Consider the following 24,072-nt stretch of genomic DNA (forward strand, 5'->3'; position numbering starts at 1 on the left):
CTACTTTTTTATTCGCGACACGGGTTTGACGATCCGGAACGTATCGCATTGACACATAAGCGTTGTTGATAAATTGCGCAAATCCAACACTGACAAACGTGTTTTTTCGATTTTGCAAATATCAGATTTTAACGAACGGAATCTTGTGTGACCCGACATCATGATACATTCAGTATATCGGACGTAGGCTGGCGTATTTAAATTGCATTTGCAAAAATAAAAAACAAACAAAATATGGTTTTGAATTTTATATCAAATTATAAATTTTTTAATTACGTTTTTTAGATAAAACTGACAAAAATAATTCGTGAAGACCTAAAATTAAAAAAGGTAGCTACGTTGTACTCGTGAATTTTCTTCGTGAAGCTAAGTCTCATAAATCATTCAGCAAAATTTCTCATGTTAGTTGTACACATCACGCTATGTATACAAATTCACATAAAAAATATGAGAGTCAACCACGAGACCACTTTCATCGGAGCCACCGATCGCAATTCCCAGTTTATCGTGTACAGACTATTGCTTCTCTGAGATGCTTTTATTATATAGACGCATCAGACGAGTACTTTTCTGTCATAAGAGAAGTTGATATAGCGTTATACGAACATATACAGCGCGTACAGTAAATATCCCGACGTTCACGTATTTCATCATTTTATTATGACATACGGTATATTCGTTCTCGTAACACATTTTCCTCTCTACCGCTCCGTCGTACATCTTCCCGTTTACTTCCAACAAGGATGTACGCGCGCTTAAATTATTCCTCGAACGATGACAGGCTCATCTCTTCTCCTACCGGTCGGTTGTTAGGCATGCATATACGATGTGTTTCGCCCATCGCGATGTATTTATTGGTGGTCGAAACGGAAACGGTCGGTTTAAATTATTTCCAAATAGCGTAGTACCGACAATGGAGAAGTTTGGTCTCCGTCTCTACTTAGCTCCGCATCGTTCTTAGCGAAAATCTCACCGATCCCTCTTTGTCGCTTTTCTCTCCTTTCCTCCTTGTGTACAACGAACGTTTTCTCGCAAGCCGTGAATGGAGCGGAAACCATCCGCCGGCAATTTTTCTTCAATTCGTTTCCTCATCTCCCGGCGCGTTTAATCGCCGTGCTTTATATGGCAAAAATGCGCGCATTATCCTTAGACGAGGCTTTTATACGCAAACCGAGAGGACTTATCGATCCGCTCAGCAATATCAAAATTTTACGCACTGACGCGTGTAACGTGCAACAATCCGAAAGAACGATTGGACGTGGCGATCTATTTGCACGAGTTCTTTCGCGAGACTAGGTATATCGCGCTCGTCACGTACTCGTCATCTGGTTCGACAGCAAACCGCTGTTGTTGCATTTTCGACATGACGAGCACCCGCGTTGAAGCATCTCGTGGATATTTTTACGGGTCGTTAAAAACCAGTAAATTACACGAAGACAGATAAACAGATATTCGCGTAAAATCGAGAACATTTTCGAAACGTAATTCATGAGAAAGATAATTAAAAACAATAGACCGCGCGAGATGAATAACGCACAAGACAATTCTCTATATTATGTATAGCCGATATTTCCCAATCGCTAAGTAAATTACATTTCTTCAAAACTTTTATGTCGCATCGTTCTGTTTGCATAATAAGGATATTTACGGGGAAAGGATATGAAAGTAAGAATAAATGCTTTTCTGTGAATTTATTTCTTCGTTCACGCGCGAAGCTTGTGCCAAACGTGCGCCGATGTCTGGAAAACCGAGTATCGCGCCGCGAGGTGTTCTTTGTGAAATTTACATTCAAACAAGCGAAAATAATATTACCATCGAACCAAGAACCCGCGCGAACCTGTAGCGACGAATTTAATTATCGATTCCCCGGTGGCGTGAGAAAATATAGCGTCTCTATTTTGGAAACGCGTAACCACAAAGTAGCAATTTACTTCAGATAGCTTATAGTTCGATGGAATATTATTATCGTAAGCAATTTCCTTGTCGTTAGAAAATCGACCTACGTGCTTTGTACGTTCGTAACTTGCGCGATACGCTTTTGTTTTTTTTATACTTGGAGAAAAATATGTGGACTCTTTTGAAATTCAATTCCCCAGTCGCGCGATATCGAAGAAATGAGAAAAAGAGAGAGAGAGAGAGAGAGAGATTATACTATATTTATTATATAATAAATCGCTTTAATCGAACGTAACTTACACTGGCTGACGGCGAGAGTATACATCGCAGTATAAAAGATTCATATCGATTGCCTACAGCGAACGTTACTTTTCACTACTACTCAGCAGTTTAATTAATATAACATTAACATAGAAATAAATAACGACGGTTCATCGTGCAGCGTAAAATATTTATTTCTCAAAAACTTGTCGCTTGTTCATTTAGGCGGAGTAAATGTTTTGGCACACCTTGTACGTTCTCGATCTTCTCGTTTCTTGTGATCTCGAATTAACGTAGTTTCTTTCAACCCCGATCTCGCTCAAACAAATTCCGCAGTAAAGATCTCGTCTACTATCAGGTACTTGATACATTTTGATTTATTTTTCTCTTTTCTTTTCAATTTGTCTGTTTTCCCGAGCACTCCTCCTTTTAATTTCCAGCAGCAACGGCGATCGCTCGCGATCCAATGCACAAGTCTTGTCGCCGCGTCCCCACGCGAATTCTGATAAATTCCACTCGCTTCGTCACAATGCCGCACGAACGTATTGCAGCGACTCTCACAGCACCATTTCTTTTCCGTCCGCACTTTCCTTTCTCGCCTTTCGTTCTTCCGCCTCTTTCCTCTCTCATCTCTGTTCTCGTATAAAGCGATCGACGGCGCTGAAAACTTTTCTAGCTTGTACTTTCGAGCGCGAAAGAGCCTCATGGGACTTCCGGGGACAGCTTACACGAAATCCCTTTGCCTTTATGTACTCTGCTCGTTGTCTCGCAACAACTCGTCCGAGTATTTTAGCGTTCCGTGCGATATCTAAGCAAGTCAAATCATGCATTATTCGATGTTGAAATATATACACATACATACAGAGAGTGAGAGAGAGAGAGAGAGAAAAAGAGAGAGAGAGAGATGCTTGGATATCAGACGTAATTTAATCGGGTCGGTCGATTTGATCTCCGAAATAGTCAGATGTTCAAATATAGCAGCCACGTAGACACGCCCGACTTTAGCCATAGTGCGCAGGAATGTTCCGCGAATACGGTTGTGTATTCCGGTTAGTCTGCAACTATTCCCAAGTTTGACGGCATATAGAATACACACATAGTTGGCATATTCCGTTGCAAATCAGCTTGTAAGAATCGGGAGAGTTGTAAGAAGTGCCGGCGAGAAACTGTGATGAAGTACGATGCAGTTTTCCGATGTAATTATTTTTCAGTCGGAAAAACAACAACTGTTTAATTTAATCATCGTAAGAATTTTTCAAGAGCTTATCACGCGATATCACGTTGTCACACAAAGTCAAGTCGTGTACGCAGAAGCGAGATTTATTCAACACGTCTGCGTAAAATCAATGTTTTTTTTCTTGTATATTATTTGAATATTCGATTATTTTATACACACAGTTTTTAAATTCTTATACAATTGAATTGCTCCCGACATTTACAGTTTCACGGTACGCTGATCTCTCTCGCGTACTTCTTTTTGTTCCACCGAACCGTGAATGGTTCGGACGGTAGGATCGATGGCAAAAAATTTGTGTTAAACGCTAGCGCGAGCCAGATGTCCGGGAGTCGCGACCGCGGTGGTCGGCGGAGTTGTCGTTGTCGTTGTCGTCGGTTTTGGTATCGGAGAACGATTCATAGGTAGCCGCCCGCCGTTCCGCATGCTCTTGATCCAGGGCCACTGCAGGGTGCGAATCAGCGTGTTTCGAAAGTCTTCGGAAAAGAGACAATAAATGTAAAATGTGATCGAATAATTGATCACTTCCAGCAAATTGGCCAGCGCGCGAAACACCTGCAACCGAAGACGATGAATTAATGAACGGATAATTCATAACTTATATAATTGACGAAGTCGTGAATTAGACAAAGGAAAGAGAAAGGAAGAAAGAAGAGAGAAGAGGAGAGAAAAGAGAATTGTACTGAGATAATTGAATCAATTATTCAAGAAGCGAGCGAGACAAAGTAAATTTTCTGATTACCTCTCTTTCGAGATAATAAATTAAGTTGGGAAACAGAGTTGTATTAAATTAAAAGTTATTGATTACGTTAAATTGTGTAAGCGAGGATAATATGTATGGTTCCGACCGTATGTTTGAAGACAAATGGAATAATGCGTGTTGATCACATACAATTTTTGATCGTATACAACAACATATATGATCAAAATATTTCCGTTACCTGGTAAGGATAATTGCTGAGGTTTTTCTCGCTGAGAGTGACGTTCAAAATAACCATAGGGCTGACACAGACTAGGAACAGGATACTGGTACTACCCAGAAGCAAAATGAGCCTTCGCTCTTCGGCGAAAGTTCTGGGATCCTCGTCGTTGCTAACGGTTCTCGATAAGGTCATTCTGCGACGTCGCTCACAGGACCTTCTGTACACTATCATTATTCTCAAGTTGAATCCGGCGAGAAAAATCGTCGGCGCGACTTTAAAAACCACCTCAAGCACCACTTTGTACACCTGAAATACATATTTGTGCTTCAAGTTATCAAGTTAAACAATGCGAAGTTAAATGCGGTATTTTTTTTCTCTTTGGCGGCAGAAAATAGAACAGAGCAATTGCGAAAGAAAAACGTACAAATTACCTGATAGTACCACGAGTTGAGAAACGACTGATTCTCTCTCTTCTGGTAGATTAGAGGGCCGCTGGGTTCCAGGAGGCAAGTCGTAATTTCACCTCGAAATACACTCGGCAGATAAACGAGAAATGTAGCCAGGGGGATGAGCACTACCGTCAAGTGAGGGGGTCCGCATAGTGGTCGCGTATGTCCGGGATGACAGACGCTTACATAACGCTCCACTGTCAATGCCAGAAGCATCATTACTCCAACTCCTATTGCATACAATTAACCTCTATATCTCTCGAATACAGTGCTATCGCTTTTGAAAGCTCTTGCGTGTCATCTCCCCGATGCGTTTAATATGTATAATTCGCGATAACTTTTTATATTCATAGATTATTAACTAAAAAATTTTTTTACTATTTGTTTTGCGAAAGTTGATCAATAGTCGTTTTATGCAAAAAAATAGATTAATGTTCGCGCCCTTCTTTTCTCGATGCTTTTCTTTGAACACCGCATCGTAAACTTCTAATCGCTATCATCGCTGTAACTTATAAGAGCTGTGAGATAGGAGAAAGAGCTAAAGTTCTCAGCTCCGCAAAGAAAGTTCCAACAAGCATCTTCTGTTTCTTTTGCGCTTAAGGAGAAGTCGTGATAGCGCGATAAATTTATTTCCAAGAATCGCTTCAATGTATCAGTCGTTTTCGCGATAACGGTGTTAATGAGAGAAATCACGAATGAAGGGAAAGAGGAAAATGATTTAATTTTCAGCGGGACGAAAGTTTTTGGAATTTTGTGGCGGAATTTTCGGCGAAATGCATTTCCTCCTCGTACCCAGGCATCCGTTCCCGAGAAATAGTTCGAGGTGAGCGTGATAGAAGGCTTGCAGCCAACTGCTCCACCCGCCATTCTCTTTGTGAATGAGAACCCTGAGCGCAAACGGGATGCAGAAAAAGATCGCAAGAAGCGCTGCCGCGGAGTAACCTGCAACAAAAAGAGAAGCCGGAAGTTAAGAAAGAAGATGATCGGGCTCTTGGTGGTGCGGCGCGAAGAATAAGAGCGAGATTAACAAAGAGAAAGAGAGACAGAGAGAAAATAAACTTGATTTTATAAACCCGGAACAACGGGTGAACCTGACGGTTCACTTAATCATTCTTTTAACTTCTCTCTAAATGTTCCTGTCATTGCTGGAAAATTTTTCATTCTGCTTTTACGGTGAAAAAAAAAAAAAAACTAAAATTATGTGGCTCTTTTTGAAACTATTCCGGAATTTCGAAGATGTTTTTAGCTCTTTCGACCGTTTACACACTGCGCAAAATGGAACAAAGCACTTATAAATCTCTGGCTAAAACATTGCTTAATTGTTTTCTTACTTATACTGTTAATTGCAAAATTGCGCGCAATATATTACACATATGATTGTATTGCTAGTACATACATACGTGGTATTTTATTCCGCGTTTTAATTGCGTCGATCAGCATTCACGATTTCACGGTCGAAATTCGATACGCGCTTTTTGCCAATTTACATCGAGTTATTGTTTTCGTACGGTCAACTACACGTTGGCTCTCGTCTCATATTACGAGCTTTACCATTGATTTCAATTAACACTTTTTTATTTACTTTTATTATTCTGCGAATTTCCTAAGTGCAATTAAGTATCGGTCTTCTAGAATTTTTAATCCTAAAATCACATACAAACATAAATTGAATGAAGATGTGTGTATATATACATGTGTGTAAATGCGACTGCGACAACAAATTTGAGAATCTTTTTTAGAAAATTTAAAACTCGTTTATAAAAATTTTGAACAAGACATTTTTTTGTTTACTTTATTTCAAGAATTTAGCAAAGATTTTAGTGTTTAGAATTAATACATATTGAATTAGTACAAACAAAGTGAACATATAAAAACTGTGTAAGGATGTTATTTATTATTTAATATTGACAGTATAATTATGTGTACATAAATTTCTTATCTTCAGTTAATCCTGAATGAAATAAACCGCAAAGTTATCAACCATCGCGTTGTCATATCGACCCGCGAGCTTTCAACCGCCGATAACCTCAAAGTGCTTGTCGGTAACATCTTTATTGGTCGATATATGAAGGGGTAAGATGGTTTCAACCCTTCATCAATATCTCTTTTACCAACCGATCTAGATTCGCATTCTGCAGCCCTCTTGTAGAACTTTCATTAAGCTTTTCGTAAAGCGACAAGACTTTAATTGCATGAGAAAAGTTTTACTCTCGTGGTTCTTTCTTTCGTTAAAGTTTATTAAAACCCGTGATAGAAGCTCGCCAGAGTATGAAAGTCGCGAGTAGCCGGAAATTGGCTAATGTCGCGCGAATGAAAGTCGAGTTTTCTGCCTGACTACAGGACGCGATGCGGGAAATCGTAAAACTTTTACGCTCCGCGTTAAGGCAAAATTGCATCTTTCCATTTAAATTACGATTTCTTGCCCGCCGCCTGGCAACGTTTCTTCAGTAATAGCTACAAAAAACTGGCTAGACGTTTTATTAAGTCTTTCACCGACCTCGCCAATCGACGTGCGAGCAGAGTTCTTGTCAAGAGATTTCGATCCTTCTGTTTTGTTCCATTTTTTTTTTCGAAAGTAACTTTTCTTGTGATGTATGTTACTTTCCTTCTTCTCATCAAGAGGCACGGTAGTGCCTCGCGCCAAGTTCACGCGCAACGAAGAAGCGCTCGAATTGTGCGAGCACATTGTGCCTCTTATAGGCGAAATTCAGGTATTTGAGACGTGGGGAGAGCAATATTCACAGAGCAATATTTCAAAAACGACTAAACTGATCACTTTTGTTATAGTCTCAATTACTTCAAAACAAAACATTAAACAAAAAAGTATTCTTGTGTCTTTTTGTTTGTGTTTCTGATTTGGAAATATGCGACGATAAAATTTCAAAGTGAAAAATTCACATTTCAGAAACGTCATTGTCATGGTCGTCGTTAAACCAAAATGTGTGCATGTTCGTATGTTTGCTACCAGATGGCATATATATACGAGCGCGTTGAAAAAAAAAAAAAAAAGAAAGAAAGACAAGAAGTGTGAGTTCGGGAAAGAAAGAAAAAATCAGAAGGTATGGTAGTGGTTCGCGTTATTGACGCCAGCAACACTTCCGATTGCTCCGATAATGTTCCTCGCGGCGTAGTGGTTTCGAGCCGGCAACACCTCCGATATAATTTATTTTAATAAACTGTTTTGAAACTTGGCACGCGAAATAACTACAAACTATATACTTTAAATTTATGATAAAAAATTAGTTTAGAAAACGGATAAACAAATTTTTTCACACCGACACCATCTCTAATATAACTTTTTTAAATAAACTGTTTTGAAACTTGGCACAAAATAACGACAAACTATATACTTTAAATTTAGGAAGTAAAAAATTAATTCTAAAGACAAAATAAATAAATTTTGCATGAAAATCAGTCTCCGGCAATACTTCTGACCATAGTGGGCGGTGCAGTCCATCGCGGCGTGATGCAACCGCGCCAAATGTTTTTGCATTAAATATTTCTTACGGAAGATAAAGTTTCGTTCGGTTTACTTGTTAGTTTCACTAACAAATCGTTTTGTTAGTGATGTAACAAAAACTTTAGTAGGCCCAGCAAATTCTTTCTTTGCTGTTCAAAACTTTTTTCTGTGATGGAAACTTTCCGAAGTACATAGTTATGTATCATAGGATGTTTTGAAATGAAAAGCAAAAATTCATATAGAGTTTGAGTTTGAATACTATAAATGTTATGTGAAGTTTGAATACTATAAATGTTATATATAAGTATGCTACTTTTTCAAGTAGTTATATTTTAAGTTTTGTGTTAACCATTGAGAAACCTAATAATATATGCTAATTTACTTACATATAAGATATTGATTATATCCTCTCAATATTTCTAGTGCACAAAATAATAATAAAATAAAATAAGTTTCTGAGCGGTGTGATTACGATTTACTGTTATTTACTGTTTTAAGATTATAATTTAGAAACAGTCTGTACAATAATTGGGAAACATTTTTCTTATATTGTCTAAAAAAAAAAGTAACTTTAATAACATTAAATTTCGCGACATCGCTCAGAAAATTTCTAAATTTATTGTTAATATCTATAAGTATCTATAGGTACGGGTCACGCGCGCGCGATACGGTTTAAATATGATCAACCTCCCACCACTCGTTTTTAGTTCGGTACTTCCGGGTTCATATCCCAGGCGGCTATGAAAACAGCGTTCTCCTTCTCACAAGAGGTGAATAGTGAGTTTGAACTTCCTGCTCTTCCCTCCGCTGGTCAGGTCAGTACTTGTTCTGTCGTGTTCGCGGATAGTTGTTCTACGTTGCGACGCGAAAAGTATTTCTAACGCTAAAATATATAATTTTCTGTCTCTTTTTCATATGCAGATATTAATATGTTAGAAGAGCAAGTACCAAAGGATAAAAATACAAAATTCTGACTCCACTGACAAACTTGTCAAATAAAAATGTCTTATACTGGGAATGTTTAATACAACATTTGCAAACTCTTTTTTGTATAGATGAAATAAAATTAATTATTCCAGAATTGTCAAAATTTTGTACATATACATACGTGAATTTATCATTCTTATGTGTTCAGAATCATATAACTATAACTCATGTGAAAGAACAGAGGACACAAATTTATTCTCTTGCAATTGCTTAAAATATCAACCATGGTTTGGTTTGGTGCATTTATGGCTTTTTAGCCTGTAAGAGCCAATCTAAGTCTTTTTACATATTCTCAGAACGTAAGGAGGGATTGTGCAGTACATCACTACCACGCGATACACGGCCTTCTTTCACAGTGGGCGTGCCCATCTGTGTCGGGGGCTCGTATTCAAGATGTTGTGACTACGATCGCTTTGTGGGAGGGGAATTAATTCAGAATTACACCCGAATTAATTTTTTGAGGCCCGATTTTGTTCGCCAATCAACCGATAAACTCGGTTAAAGGGGACCCCGGAAAAAATCCTTAAGTGATGAGCGGATTTGAACTCGGGACCTCCGGGTTTGCAGCCTCTGCATTCAGACCGCAAGACCAGTGGTCAATATCTAAATCATATAATCTGTCACATGAAGTATGCAGAAAAAACTTGAAGGAAGTAATCATTGTTCCGTTAACATAATTGAATGTATTGTAAAGTATGTGGTACTGGTAATACCAGACGTTAACAGTGTGTTAGATGTTATTGCGAATGTCATCAATGATAATAGACTATCTTTGTAAGAAAACGTAATTTTTTGAAGAAATTATTGTTGAGCACGACAAAATTATTGTTGAGCGTGACAATGATATGCAAGTAGGGAATACATTTAATTCATTGTCTGACATTGCTGTATGAATAAACTTCTCCGAAAAAACTCGTTTTGCTCATCTCCCTTATCAGAAAGCTCTTCCACTCCACAGCCAATGACTCTCAGTGGGTGTTTCATCAATTTCGCTCGCTACGCTATCTTTAGTTCGGCTACCTTTCTCATCTTACGCGTAGAATTCTCTTGTCGATTTGAGAATGATTAATAAAATAAATACCTAGTATGTGTTGAAGTTATATAGAGATTTTTGAAATAAATTATAAATAGCTTGCGCGTGCGTATACACAGAAAAAAAATTTTGCTATTATATGGTCAGCAAAAAAATAGTTGATCCTACGAAATGTTTTGTTTCATCAACAAAATGTTTTGTTGGCAAAACAAAAATTTTACTGAACTTAACAAATGTTTTTTTGCTGGCTATATAATAACTAATTTCTTGCTATTCTAGCAAATCTTTTTTTCCGTGCAGGACACGTCTGTCTGTTTTCGGTGCAGCCGCGCCAAGTATTGTTGCATAAAATACTTTTTAAAAAATTCCTTGTTTGTTCACGAGAAAAAAAGTTATGCTGAGTCTCCTGAACTTCTTGATTTTATTAACATCAGTTTGTTGTTACAAAAAAGTAGTAAATCCAGCAAATTCTTTTTTTGTTGACACAATCATAGCTATGTAAGAAATAGACTGCGCGTGTAAGAGGGAAAGTGAGTCATTTCTCAGAGCGAGACAGATGCTTTCACTCGTGTCTCTGTCTCTGTCTTTCAGTCTTTGGAGCGGGGATTCCCCACTCGAGAGACAACTCAGATAACGCTACAATCGGCTACTGTCGCCTCTTTATTGCTCGGCGCTCTTCTATCGCCCCATTACGCTATTTCTTATTTCTACTACTTTTCTTGTTCGCCAATCACCGCGTCACTAAACAAGGATAGAGACACGAGTGAAAGCATCTATCCTTGTCTGAAGTTTGACCATTTCTTCTCCACAGAGAAGATAGAGAACGCGCAGTCTATTTCTTATATGTCATAGACACCATTATATTATACTCTCTTTTCTATATTGTTCTCTCTATCAATAATGTAATAACGTCCCAAATTTTACTTAATGCTATTTTTTGATATCACTTCTTTTGTAAAATAAGTTTTGTGCTTGTAATTGGCTTTTTTACCTTTTTTTAAGTACAGTCAAACCTCGATAACTCGCATCTCAAGGGAAGAGCTAAAATCGTCGAGTTGTAGAGGTTTCGACTTATCGAAGTTCGTTTTTCTTTTCCGCGGAACGCAAGGGAATAAACAAAATTTTCGTTCTATAGAAGTTTTTGAGTTATAGAGGTTCGAGTTATCGAGGTTTGACTGTATTAACAAAATGTCCGTTGTTAAATTTTGACATAAAGAATTTTTGACGTAATGTTGTTTTTGATGCTTGTGATTATAGTAATATCACACGAGCGTCGGGATTATTGATTATCGCGTCGGTATTATTATCGATCGCGCCAGTACATGGATTGGATCTCGAGCCGCTGGCGAAGTATAGTGCGCGATAAGAGAAGGACAATCGTTGAAGAAATACTTCCCTTCACGCTGCACGATGTGGTGCACTCCTTGTACATACATATATATATATATATGGAAAAGTTTGCTGCATCTATATATACAGGGTGTCCCAGAATTGGTGTAACATCTCTCGTGAACAAATAGAAGGAGTAAAACTGAGTCAAAATGTCCTATACCATTTTGCTAGATTCGCAATAGTTACCGAGATCTTAATTAACAAAGATCAGCGAATAAGTATGCATCGGGCTGTTTTACGCGCGTAAGACAGTCCAGTGCGCTTCGCGCGCTAACGGTGTTACCCATAGCGACATAGGGGAGGAGCTAATATAACAGCATATACTATACATATACATATTAAAATGTAATTGTGCGAAGCGCGCCGGGCTGTCCTACGTGCGTAAGACAGCCCGATGCACGCTTATTCGCGGATTAATTAAAATCTCTTTGTTAATTAAAATCTCGGTAACTATTGCGAATCTAGCAAAATGATATAAGACTTATCAACTCAGTTTGACTCCTTCTACCTGTCTACGAGAGATGTTACACCAATTCTGGGACACCCTGTATATATATTGTATATACATATACTGCAGGAGCCGAAAATTATATCTTCATATGTTATAAATTTCTGTTACTGTATCGTTGAATTTAACGGCTGATATTAGTTCTAATTTGTATGTTTGAGAGACTCTCAAGGTGAGGATGTTTTCAATTCTTACCTCTAGAATGTTTATTGATTGCCGGCTCATGCCTCAACCGATAAAGAAGGAGGGAGGTTTTCGGCCTGTTTTATTTTTTGGTAAAAAAATTGAAATAAATTTTTTTACAATCAACTAACAATAATAAGTCGATTACACCCTAAACGGACCACTCTCATCCTCCTAGTCCCCCCCGCCACTCTCTCAAATACTGAAAATGTTATGACTTGCTCACAGCATTTTTGAAGAGATTCGGCGCATTCAAACTTGTATTTGCTTAATAAAATACACTATCATCTCTCTATTAACTACTATAACCTCAAAACTCCTTAACCCCGAAACCCGATAATCTCAAAACCCTATGATCTCAAAACCACATAACCTCAAAATCCCAATAACCCCATAATCTCTTAAAAACTACACCCTTTAATCCCTTCACCCCATAAACTCAAAACTTTATGACCCCATAACCTCAAAACCCCATGACCGCATAACCTGAAAACCCTATAACCCCATAACCTGAAAATGAGGTAACAAGATTAAAGAATTAAAATGTTAGAGAATTAAGGGATTATTGGGTTATTGGGGTTTTTAGGTTATGGGGTTATAGGGTTTTTAGGTTATGGGATTTTGAGGTTATGGAGTCATGAGGTTTTGAGTTTATAGAATAAAGGGATTAAAGGGTGTAGTTTTTAAGGGGTTATGAGGTTATTGGGATTTTGAAGTTATGTGGCTTTGAGATCATGAGGTTTTGAGGTTATCGGGTTTCGGGGTTTCGGGGTTTTGAGGTTATGGTAGTTAATAGAGAATTGATAGTGTATTTTATTAAGCAAATACAAGTTTGAATGCGTCGGATCTCCCCAAAAATGCTGTGAGCAAGTCATGACATTTTCAGTATTTGAGAGGGCGGCGGGGGGAAACTAGGAGAATGAGAGTGGTCCGTTTAGGGTGTAATCGACTTATTATTGTTAGTTGATTGTAAAAAAATTTATTTCAATTTTTTTTACCAAAAAATAAAATAGGCCAAAAACGTTTCTTATCGACCCTTCTCCTTTGAAAAGAGAAAACAGAGTCGATGAAAAGCGTAAAGCTGATAAACATAGTCAGAAGTTCTGAATCCGCCGATAAGAATAGACGCTCGAAAGATTGCGCGCTCCGAAACAATCATTAATTGTATATGACTGCATTTATTTCTATTAAACTTTTATTGTTTTAATCAGTGATTATTTATTTGAACAATAATAAATCCTACGGAAAGTTTCTACAATACTATGTATGTATATAGTAGTATGTATATATACGTATGTATATATACAGAGTGTCCGACAATTAGTGTAATATCTCTCGTAGGTAAGTAGAAGGAGTAAAACTGAGTCAAAAAGTCCTGAACCAATTTTTTCTATTACATATAATAAAGGAGTAATTATTAAATAAATCAAGCCAATCAGCCCCGACCTTTAGCAGAATGCATGTCAGTGAACCACGCGCCTAGTGTGCGTGAGCGCTCCGCTAATAAAATAACACTTCGAGAAATTTCCTCGGATTAATATAAGCATACTTATATTACTCAAAAGGCGCGATTATATAAACTTATTTACCAAATAGATGGTCAAAGATTATCAGTTGCATCATTTTTATATTTTGCGATAGTAGTTCAATCTTTGCTCGAAAACACTATTCTTATCCTTATCTTATTTGTTGTGTGATTTGTAAAATAATTTAATAAAATAATAACACTTCAAGTAATGTATGTTGCTGAGATTAGTTTTAATTAATTTTATTTTTCACTGTCTTTTGTTTAAAGACAGTATGTACTGTTTTTAAGCAAAAGACAATATGTACTCTTGCTTCAATAATTGAAAGTTGTCTGAAATTTATATAAATAACAATTTAAATATTGCTCTCTTTATGAAACCGTTTTAACTCTCAACGGACGGACATGAGTCGTTTTCGTCTGGAGCAAAATTACTTTCTGAAAAAAGTAATTTTCTTGTTGTATTTGCTAAAAATTATGAATTAAAACTTTTTTTTCACTAAATTTAATGATGGTGTCTTAAAATAGACAGTTTAAAGAGTATATACACATTGTGTTTCAGATTTTTTTAGAAATATTTAATATTTTTAAAAAGCCCAAGACGAAAACGACCCATGTCCGACGAATTAAGGTGCCGAAAAACACGTCGTCCGTTGAGGGTTAATAATGAAAACTAAATCGGATTTCAAACTCGATGGTAGATTTTTTATTTAAACAATACAACACACATATATTGATTATGATGTATAAAAAGAAATTATGGAGAAGTATTTGTGCATAAAATTAGAAAGTAGGAAAATTCAATTTGAAAATTAGTGGTGGGAATAACTCGAAAATCATGGATTTTTTGATAATTATCTGTACTCAGTTTTGTAGACATAAAAAAAAGATGCTACTTTGTTTGAACTTTTTTTTCAATATCTCTCACCGTTCTGAAGTTATTCCGCAAAAAAATTTGCATTTTTTCAAGAGATGATTTCATCTTCTCAAACCGTAATACGGCACGAGCAAAAAATAGTTTTGTGTTACGGATAAACTACTCTAGTTGCACACAATATTTCAGAATTTTCTGAATTTCCGGATTGCCTAACCTCCTTTGTGAGCTGAATAAATGTTGTTGCTACAGAATTATCGTCAATACTAATAAATATAAACTTACCAAGTTACATAATTATGTATCTAGGATTAGTTAATAATCACCGAAAACAAAAATTAAGACGTAGTCTTATTATCGACACAATTATGTTATTGTATATTGTTTTTCTATTTTATATTGTTTTTTAACAATGTACTATAAATCAATACACAAGTTGTGATAATTTAATGTAAAAAAATTTTTTAATAATTTGTAATAATTTTAATCTTTTAAATTGTGTATAGAACGAAGGCGAAAGAGTCAAATTAGTTGTCGCGCTTCAACCAGAAACCACTGCGCCTGATCCGCGTTTTTCATTTTTCTGGAAAGCGACGCGAGCGTACAAAGTGGGCGTCGTGCTCGTTAACGCACGCAGACATAGCGACGGGAATTAATGTGTCACAGTGATCCTTTTAGGGTCACGGTTCGTTTAGCAAACCCTATCAAGTTGATTCCCCGTCGTTTTCTTGTTCGCCCTTATCTATCAGTTCGCTGATGAGGAAGGAACATATAAAATTCGGAATATATATCAAGTGAAACTAAATCATAGAAAACGTATACACATTCAGTGTAGGCGTATCTTGCGCGTGCGACAGTAGAATCAAGAAACTATTCTTTATACTCACGTTCTTCGACAAAGCATCGTCTCAAGTATAGAGAAGATCAGAGCATATTGATACACACGGCACTTTGACACAAACGCAATTACGTTTTATTGAGTATGCGCAAAGGGTCGTCATAGTTGTATGTACATGGATGAAAACGTTTCTCATAGTTTTTTATTTGTTGCTTGCTTTTGTTTGTAATCTTGTTTAATACAATATTCTATTGTTGCTATTTTTGTAACATATCGCAATGTCTTATCACGTCTTGGCGCATGTGTTGATACAATGACAAAGAGGTAAATAATAAAAACTTTTGTCAACTTTTGATTTAGATTATAAAAATTTGGCTAATATTTCACATCTATCCAGCATCCAAATAACTATATGTGTGTGTCGAAAAATACAGGAGTAGTGAAGAAAAATGTCGTGATGTCTCAACGTTGTTGTTCAGCGTTCCGCGGCGACATTTTACAAATCGCGTTCGCCGCGGCATGTTTAATTTATCGAAATCCTGAGGGAGAAGCCAGCTGCAGCATTCATTTGTCAGGATCCACGTTACGAAAGTATGCCGCGATGACGCTGCGCAGCTAAACGGCTGCTTAACTCAGCAAAAGCGGGCTACGTTTCCATGCGAATCGTTAATCTATCGTTTATCACGCTGCTAGAACTCTTAGATACGTAGGTGAATCGCGGACAAAAAATGTGATGAGTTTCATTTCTATTGGACCTTTGGTGTTATCATCATTCAGCATTGTTCGTGAAATGTCGATGTTCTCTGATCGAAATAATATCAGAAAAAAGATATTTGTGCGAATGACACGATACGTAATCGGATGTTATCTTCAGAAAAAGCTAAGATTGGCGGAACGTACTTTTATATCGAACGAATCGATACCTATGCTCACGGTTTACTCTGCGCAAGAAAACTTGTTCTGAATATGGATCAGAATTGGAAGAGAAAAGATATATGACAATAATTTTTCTTATTACATTATGTTGTTATATAAATATTTTCATATACAGGTGTGTGAAAACTTATTTACTTTACTCGCAAGAGGGAAAATAAGAAACGAAAACTAGATGTTGAATGTAACGAAGTGTTTTTTCTCTAACGTCAACGATACACGTCTGCTACACTGAGCATCCGCATCAAGGATTCACGCCACCTGTTGAAAAACGCACTTAAAACGAAGTCTCCAATACCTTCGCAAATGCTCTCGATATGTTTTTCTTATATCTCATTCGTAACTTCACTAAGATTGTCGTTTATTTTCTGCTAAAAATTTAGTAGCTAATCCGTACAATAGTTATTACTTTTTTATAGTGTACGTATCTTGCGCGGAATATGCCGAAACATATTCGCTAATCTACAATTGTAATTTTAAATATAATTTTATATTTTTTTTGAAAAGAGAAACAAAAATTGACGATGTGCAACTTCTGTTACGGAAGATTGCGATCTGTAAAATTTACTACAAACTAACGGAATAGTTTGGATAGAGTGAAGACCTGTTGAAAGGGAAAAGAGATTAGCGCGTTGAAACCGGGACAATGACCCCGTTAAGAAACTCATAACGAGAATGAAATGGTAGCGGGAGAAACGAGGATGAGTGCTGCAATATTACACATCCGGTAATAAACTATTCCGTAATATCGTAGCGCAAGGACAACGAAAAAAAAAAAACCGATTCTTAGAACACCACCGCTCTTGTATAACGTACGTGTATACGGACGAAGAAAATCGCGCCGGAGATCCTCGGGATTCGTCGCCAGCATCATTTTTAACCGCGATATTTTTTATTCGTGGAAGAAAAAAAGACGCGGATTAAGGAAGACCGCGGAGGCGGTCTACGGGAAATTTCACAGCGAAATAAATCGCGAACACGAAGAGCAAACACTGAAATATTATTTCGCGTAGTGCGAGGCAAACTTTCGTTTAAAGTCTCGGATGAGAAAGTCGTTTCCGTTGGGAAAAGCAGCCAATCGGAGCGATCGATTTGTTGAATCAGGACGTTGGCTGTTTAAGAATTTCAGCTCATCGATCTCGGGGAATAGCAGCCGGTGGCGCGCGAAAAGACAAGCATCGATATCTCTCGCGCGCGCGTGTATACACACGCGACTTTCGACTTTATATGTATATAATATGTCGCGAATGTGTACGTTATGCCACGGGAGGATTTAATTCGCACGTGTCCCCGACACGCATCTCCAGGGAAATAACGCCCGAGCGTCACCATGCATATTGCACGGCATATCGAACGTTTCGAAGGAATCGTTCTCAGATAGACGCGCAACGAGAATTAGAATAACTCTTTTCGCATCCCCGTTGTGCCGCTTGTCTGCTAAGACATTTCCGATTAAGCGACTATTCGATACTCGTTCAATTCACTCTAAAAATAACAACGGAAAAACTTTCAAAAATATATATGTAGAAGAAAAAGGCGCAAATATGAGCCACCGTTTTGTTTTCGAAATATTTTAAAATGTTTAAATTGTTTATAAGCTTTTATAACTTTTTATACTTTTTAAATACAGATCATGACGATCCATATTTATATTCTTTTTTCTTTATTTTAATGCCGTTTTGTTTTATGGCATTTTGTGTCTACTTTCTACTCGTTGACAATGATGTTGCGCAAAAGAAAACGGCACCATTAATTCGCTTTAGCTTTTGACGGAAAAAAAAAAAAAAGATCGCACGAGGTGACATTAACGAGTTGGCGCGCGCTGGAACTATCACTCGCGTATTTGAACTCGCGCTCCCATGTCGGCGGCCCGAACAGAAGTTTTAACTAGTCATTCGACATAACGAGGGATAAGGCGCTCTCTCGCTCGACTCGTTCGGCGCTAGGGAATTAACGACCATTCCCCGTGCGTTTGCATACAAAGTGCATTCTCCGCGCCAGCTCTCGTTATCCTTTTTACTGCACGGCGTCCGTTTTTCTCCCCGGAGAGGAACTCTTCGCGAATGCGAAACCTTCTGTCGGGAATAGACTTCATAGTGCGAAAGGAATTAAATCGTTATCCATATCCGGGATTCCGAGACGACGGCGGTCGACGACCGTTTGCGTTTACGGCGTTTAATTTTTACTACGGTAATAGCACAGTTCGCAGGTTTGCAAATTTTGGCCGACGTGGGATTTTGTTTTATTGCGTCTTGTACACAGAAATAGAAATGACGGAAAAAAGAGAAAGAGAAAAGAGAGCAACGAAAAGGACAAAGTTTGATGAAATATTGTAGCGTTGTTTGTCCCTTATTATTCATGAAATGGGATACTACGGAAATGAGCTCGCAACTAATATTGTAACCCGATGATACGCACCCGACTTGTTACATTGATAAATCCAACTCGATATAAACTTTATTTTTTTATTTCTAAAGTTTCGCTAAAAAAGATAAAAAAAAATATAGAGTTTGTATTTCGTTCAAGATTTAAGAGCAAGGTTTACATTTTTTATTTAAAATTTTATTTTATTTGAATTTTTTTATTGTTCTAGAAAACTTCTATTTTCAATTAGTTTTAAAAAATTTATTCTTATAAAATTATCTCGGAAAGTAATCACACGTCCGAGTTAATTGGTTGGCTAGCTAGTAAATCAAATTTACTCATTTTCATCTTCCGATGAGTCATAATTTCGCCAAGTTACACGGCGCCGGCAGTAAAACGAAAGAGATCTTATCAAAGTGTATCGAATGGGCGATCATGTGCGAACGTATGATGAAATTATCGATCGAAGTAATCAGCAACGGAGTTCTTAACTCGATCGCGAGCTGAATTATTTTCTCGACAACCGTGAACACGCACAATTTAAGTTATGAGTCGCTTTTAGTTGACATGAGTTCCGGCTCTTCTGAGAGTTCGACAATTATATGTAGCGCGCGCTATATATCGCAAACACACCGATCGCGATCTTGAAACATCATAACTGCGAAACAAATATATGAGCGGTGATATTAAGCCGGGAGCGTAGCGAAGCAAAAAGAATCGAAGACGTGACAGACCGCGATTGAGCGCTTTCGCTATGTCGAGTGTCAGAAAACTTGAACGAACGTCGGATACCGTCGCGAAACTTTGCCGGAAGATTAACCGTTGTCCTAAATCGCGCTCGGCAATCGGACACCACCGCTCGTATATATCACCCCGTGAAATCTGTTATCTTCTTCCGGTCGTTATGTCAAAAAATTAAGCGACGTTGCGAGACAGATATATCTGTCGGCAAAGACAAATCTTATATTCGCGGGACAGACGTGGCGCGAATTTTTCCTCGGAAAAGTTGATTGTACTTCGCAAAGAAGACACGAAGCTGACGGGCGCACAAAATTTCCGCTCTTGTCCTTCAAGTTATCTTACCTCAGAACCAATCTTAAGATTGGGATTATTGAATTTTCTTAGTCGTCTACTGATTGACGCGATTGCCGTTATGAGTCAACTCATCGAACAAACAACACGTGTCGCGGTTGCTTAATCGCTTCGAAAAGTTTTGTGTTTTTTTAAGCAAAAGTTAGACGATTCGATGCGCCTCTTTTTGGGTTACATTGAAATCACCGACAATCATTTCACCGACAATGTTTTCATCAACAATGATTTCACCGACAATGTTTTTATCGATAATAATTAAGACAATTTTATAATTTAGTTAATATCTACTTAATATCTATTATTCTTAATTATCGACATTTCCAATTATTAATGTAACACTTATGGTGATTAACAAAGTAAGAGTGCAAATACAATAACTTTTAATATTTACGCCTTATTAATTTTTTCATATATATTTCTTTATACGAGAAAATAAATGTGTACATAAAGATTCGACGTATCGCCGGCAACAATATATGGCGATAGAAAATATATATATATTGTCGGTGAAATCATTGTTGGTGAAAACATTGTCGGTAAAATCATTGTTGATGAAAACATTGTCGGTGATTTCAAGGTAACCCCCTCTTTTTATGTCTCTATATTGCTGAACAAAAACTATAATCCAGTTCAACGTTGCTATAAAAAATATATCCTTGCGTTTCTTTTTCTTATATCTTCCTTGAATATGCAAATCCAACGCGAAAGGAGAGTTCTAGAGCCGTTTTCGCATGATAGTTTCCGTGTCGATAATATTGGGAAACTTTCGTTGCTCGAGGAAAAAAACCACAGCTTCAGCGGCACGAAGACGAAGGAAATTGAATTATTAATTATTATCTTAAGTGATAATGTCGGGAGTATAGGCATGAATATTTATGGGCCAGGTAGTCCGCAATTTCTTAATATATCGTTGCGCGCGCTATGCTGAATCCTTAAATCCGTGTCGACATTGCCGCGGGAGGTGTTATGAATTTATGAATTTTGTATCGACTATCATTATCATTTCGCAGAATACGAAAAAGTCGTGACTGATTACGCGAGAGAGTAAAAAGAGCGATATATATTCAGCGAGATTATAAAATCCCGATCAAAATCATGTCGCAATTTATATATTCGTACAAATCGAGGTTTTTTGGTTTTACTTTTCTGTCATAAGAAATAAGATAAGAATATTTGCTTCCGTGCGAATCATTTTTTGGTTGATAAATTGACAGTCGTATCCGCCATATCGTCGGAATAATTCGGATTTTCAAGAGACTAAATCGATCTCGTCCATTCTGCGTTATTCAATGTCAAGCCACCTGTCATACGGGCAAGCTCTCGGATTCCGGAAGACGAACGTCCGGTCACATTGCATATAAATTGCAAAATCTGCGACTTGAAAATTCTACGGAATGACACTAAGATTTATTTTTTGCAGATAATATTTTTGAATATCGATATACAGTTTTTTTTTTTTTTTTTTTTTTTTTAATGTAGTCTCGTTGTATTTAAAAACAAACATTCTTTGCGAGGGAAAAAAGAACTTAACGATCAAAGAGAAGCTCAAAGAGCTCAAAGAGAACGACGAAGTTGTCACTGACTTGAAAAGTCTGTAATTTTTCTTGCAAGAGTAAGAAAACTTCTTGAGATTAAATAACAAATACTCGAAGAAATATGCACAGTAAAAGATTGTAAGCTTTCTGAATGACAAATTGCTTACGTTGCGATTTTTCATCTCGATTAATCAAACATATTACGTGTCTCTTTATCTCAGTGTAATACAACGGAAGAGTACATATTCCAGCGTGTGTTATCTTATCGGCTGCTTATCACGGCACATTATAGGCGAACAAGAGGAATAATTATGAAATGAGACAGAGATTACGGTCTTGACCTGGTTATATCTTTTTGCTCAGACATCGATCTTAACAATCGAAATCGAGCGAACCACGAGGGATTTTCATTTTAGTATGACGATAGCGAAACTATGAGGTAATTTCGAGGCCGTCCTTCAACTTGTGGGCTCGCGTTAAGCAGAACGAGCTTTAACTCTCGTGATGTCGCGGACGAAGCAAGCAGACTCGTACGGTTGTTCAGAACGTTGGTTTAATACTTACTCTCTGAAGCGAGAACGCGCGGACGACGGTACTCACGTGCGATCGTTAATATTCATAAAGCTCGAAGTAACCTGCACACACCGTTACTCGGATCCGGGTATAACACGCCTGTCTGTGTGGATTCAGCAGCATTTTCCCCGTGCTAACGACGACGAGAACCGCGCTTGGCGAATGTGACGACCTTGTACCGCGGCGTCTCGCAATGGGCGCACTTTCGTGAAAGTCGGGAAATCCGTGCGAAGAATCGGAACAGATTTTTCTTTAACATATCGAAATGTTTTCTCATATACAAGTAAGTAAGACTTACAGCAAGCGACGTAGGCGCACAGCGCTCAAATGGACACAAAGTCGATATATATTTGTTTTCCCTTTGTTTTTATCCGACTTTAATAAATGTGTTATTTCTCGAGATGAAGTTTGTTTTTCGTACTCCATAGTTAATCAGTATAGCTTTGTACATAAATTTTCTAAACAATAAAAAATCTTGTTTTGCGCGACTTTGCTTGGTGCGCGGATTTGTTTGTGAGACACGTATCTTTCATTTCTAAACAATCATTTCATGAAATTGTCACCGCTTATGTAAATCTAAGAAACAATAAACGTTTTCGCGCACGAATAATGAGAGCTTGAATGTGTCTCCGTTTTCGTTTTTCTCGACTGATGTCATTGTCCGTGTGTAACGGATTTTCTTGAAATGTCGAATCAAAAATACGATAAATCTGTGCGCACAGGTGCGCACATGTTAAAGAAATTACTTGGAAACGCGGATACAACATGTGTTCTACCCCTGATAATTCCTTTGACCGGGGAATGCCTGTGATTGTCTTCTCGGGAGGATAATCAAACTTGGACGATCCCTTTTATCTCGCTATGTCTCGCTGTGTCTCGATTATGGTACAGCGATGCGAACCACAAAGGATCTTTTCGAGAGAAACAATGAAAGATAACGAGTTCTGATCATTCTTTTCCCATTACGATCGATAATTTCGACCTTTTTCCGATCCTTTTCGTGACATTACAAATCGAAAGTTCTTAATTTTAGACAGCAGATTTTTTTTTAAGAGATTAATAAGCGCGCGTCTCTTTTCCTCGCCAAGAAATAATTTAAAAAGCATATGCGTCAGTCTTTCTAATTTTTTTATTTTTTTTTTTTCACGACGAAATTTATGTTCGAACGCGTTTCCGCGTTCTCTCGAGATTTAGCGAATTCCAAATAAATCACCGTTGCGATGTCGGCACGCGAGCTCGAAATAATTCCGCGAATTGCAAGGTTGAACTCCATCTGGTTCGTAAGCAAACGCGCGTTTCAGTCGCGACAACAATAGGCACGAGGCGAGCGAGCGAGGAGAAGAGAAGGATATGGAACCGCTTATCCTCCAACGTGCATTTGTAAACGGAACGCGGTGAAGTGGGTCAGGGCGGAACATGGAGGAATGAAAGCGACGTATCAATAAAAGGTCATGGCGCAATAAAACAACTTCAGAAGCCGTGGAAACGAATCGCAGCGCGCGATTTTACCACGTTGATTCGAATGCGATGATCGCGACGTTATCGCGGCAATCTCTCGATGCTAACCGCTCAACGACGTCGTTTCGTGTCATTGGCGGATGTTTCTTCGTCGTTTATGGTATATATCAAATCGATGCGGAGAATTTTATTTAATAAGCCTCGATAGCTCCTCTAAGAAATTGCAGCAGATATATCCCGTCGTTCCGCGTGTTTCTCTCCCACACATATTCCGAATTGCATTTCTTTACGCACAAATTCTTCCGCTCCAATAATAGCTCGCAATTTGTAATATTTTCAGACTCAAAGGCACGATTTCGTTTTTCTTACATCCCCGTTTCCTTCTCCCGTTTGGAAACCCATCGCCTCCCGCTCTCTCTCTTCGTCACCTTTTACTTAGCAGACTCCTTATCACGCGTCTGCTTGCGTCTTTGTCCTCGTCGGTGATGCGCATATCGATGCACCCGTTTCGCGTGACAAGCACGTCGGCTGACGCTGCTTGCTTATTTACATAC

At 37.9% G+C, this 24,072-nt stretch overlaps 1 protein-coding gene across 2 annotated transcripts in view; it reads right to left on the reverse strand.

The window, feature by feature from the left end:
- Positions 1–1,706: 1,706 nt before the first annotated feature.
- Positions 1,707–24,072, reverse strand: part of LOC109858175 (probable G-protein coupled receptor B0563.6) — a 43,186-nt gene continuing 20,820 nt past the window's right edge. For both annotated transcript variants that reach the window (XM_020435199.1, XM_020435198.1), the window contains 4 exons: positions 5,556–5,705; positions 4,746–4,993; positions 4,333–4,620; positions 1,707–3,946 (listed from right to left, as the gene is read on the reverse strand). In XM_020435199.1, coding sequence (XP_020290788.1) covers positions 3,692–3,946; positions 4,333–4,620; positions 4,746–4,993; positions 5,556–5,705 — 941 coding nt within the window. In that variant the 3' untranslated portion in view covers positions 1,707–3,691. The remainder of the gene's footprint in view (positions 3,947–4,332; positions 4,621–4,745; positions 4,994–5,555; positions 5,706–24,072) is intronic.

This window comes from Pseudomyrmex gracilis, unplaced genomic scaffold, assembly GCF_002006095.1.
Source record: "Pseudomyrmex gracilis isolate BER0280 unplaced genomic scaffold, ASM200609v1 scaffold_191, whole genome shotgun sequence".
Taxonomy (NCBI): domain Eukaryota; kingdom Metazoa; phylum Arthropoda; class Insecta; order Hymenoptera; family Formicidae; genus Pseudomyrmex; species Pseudomyrmex gracilis.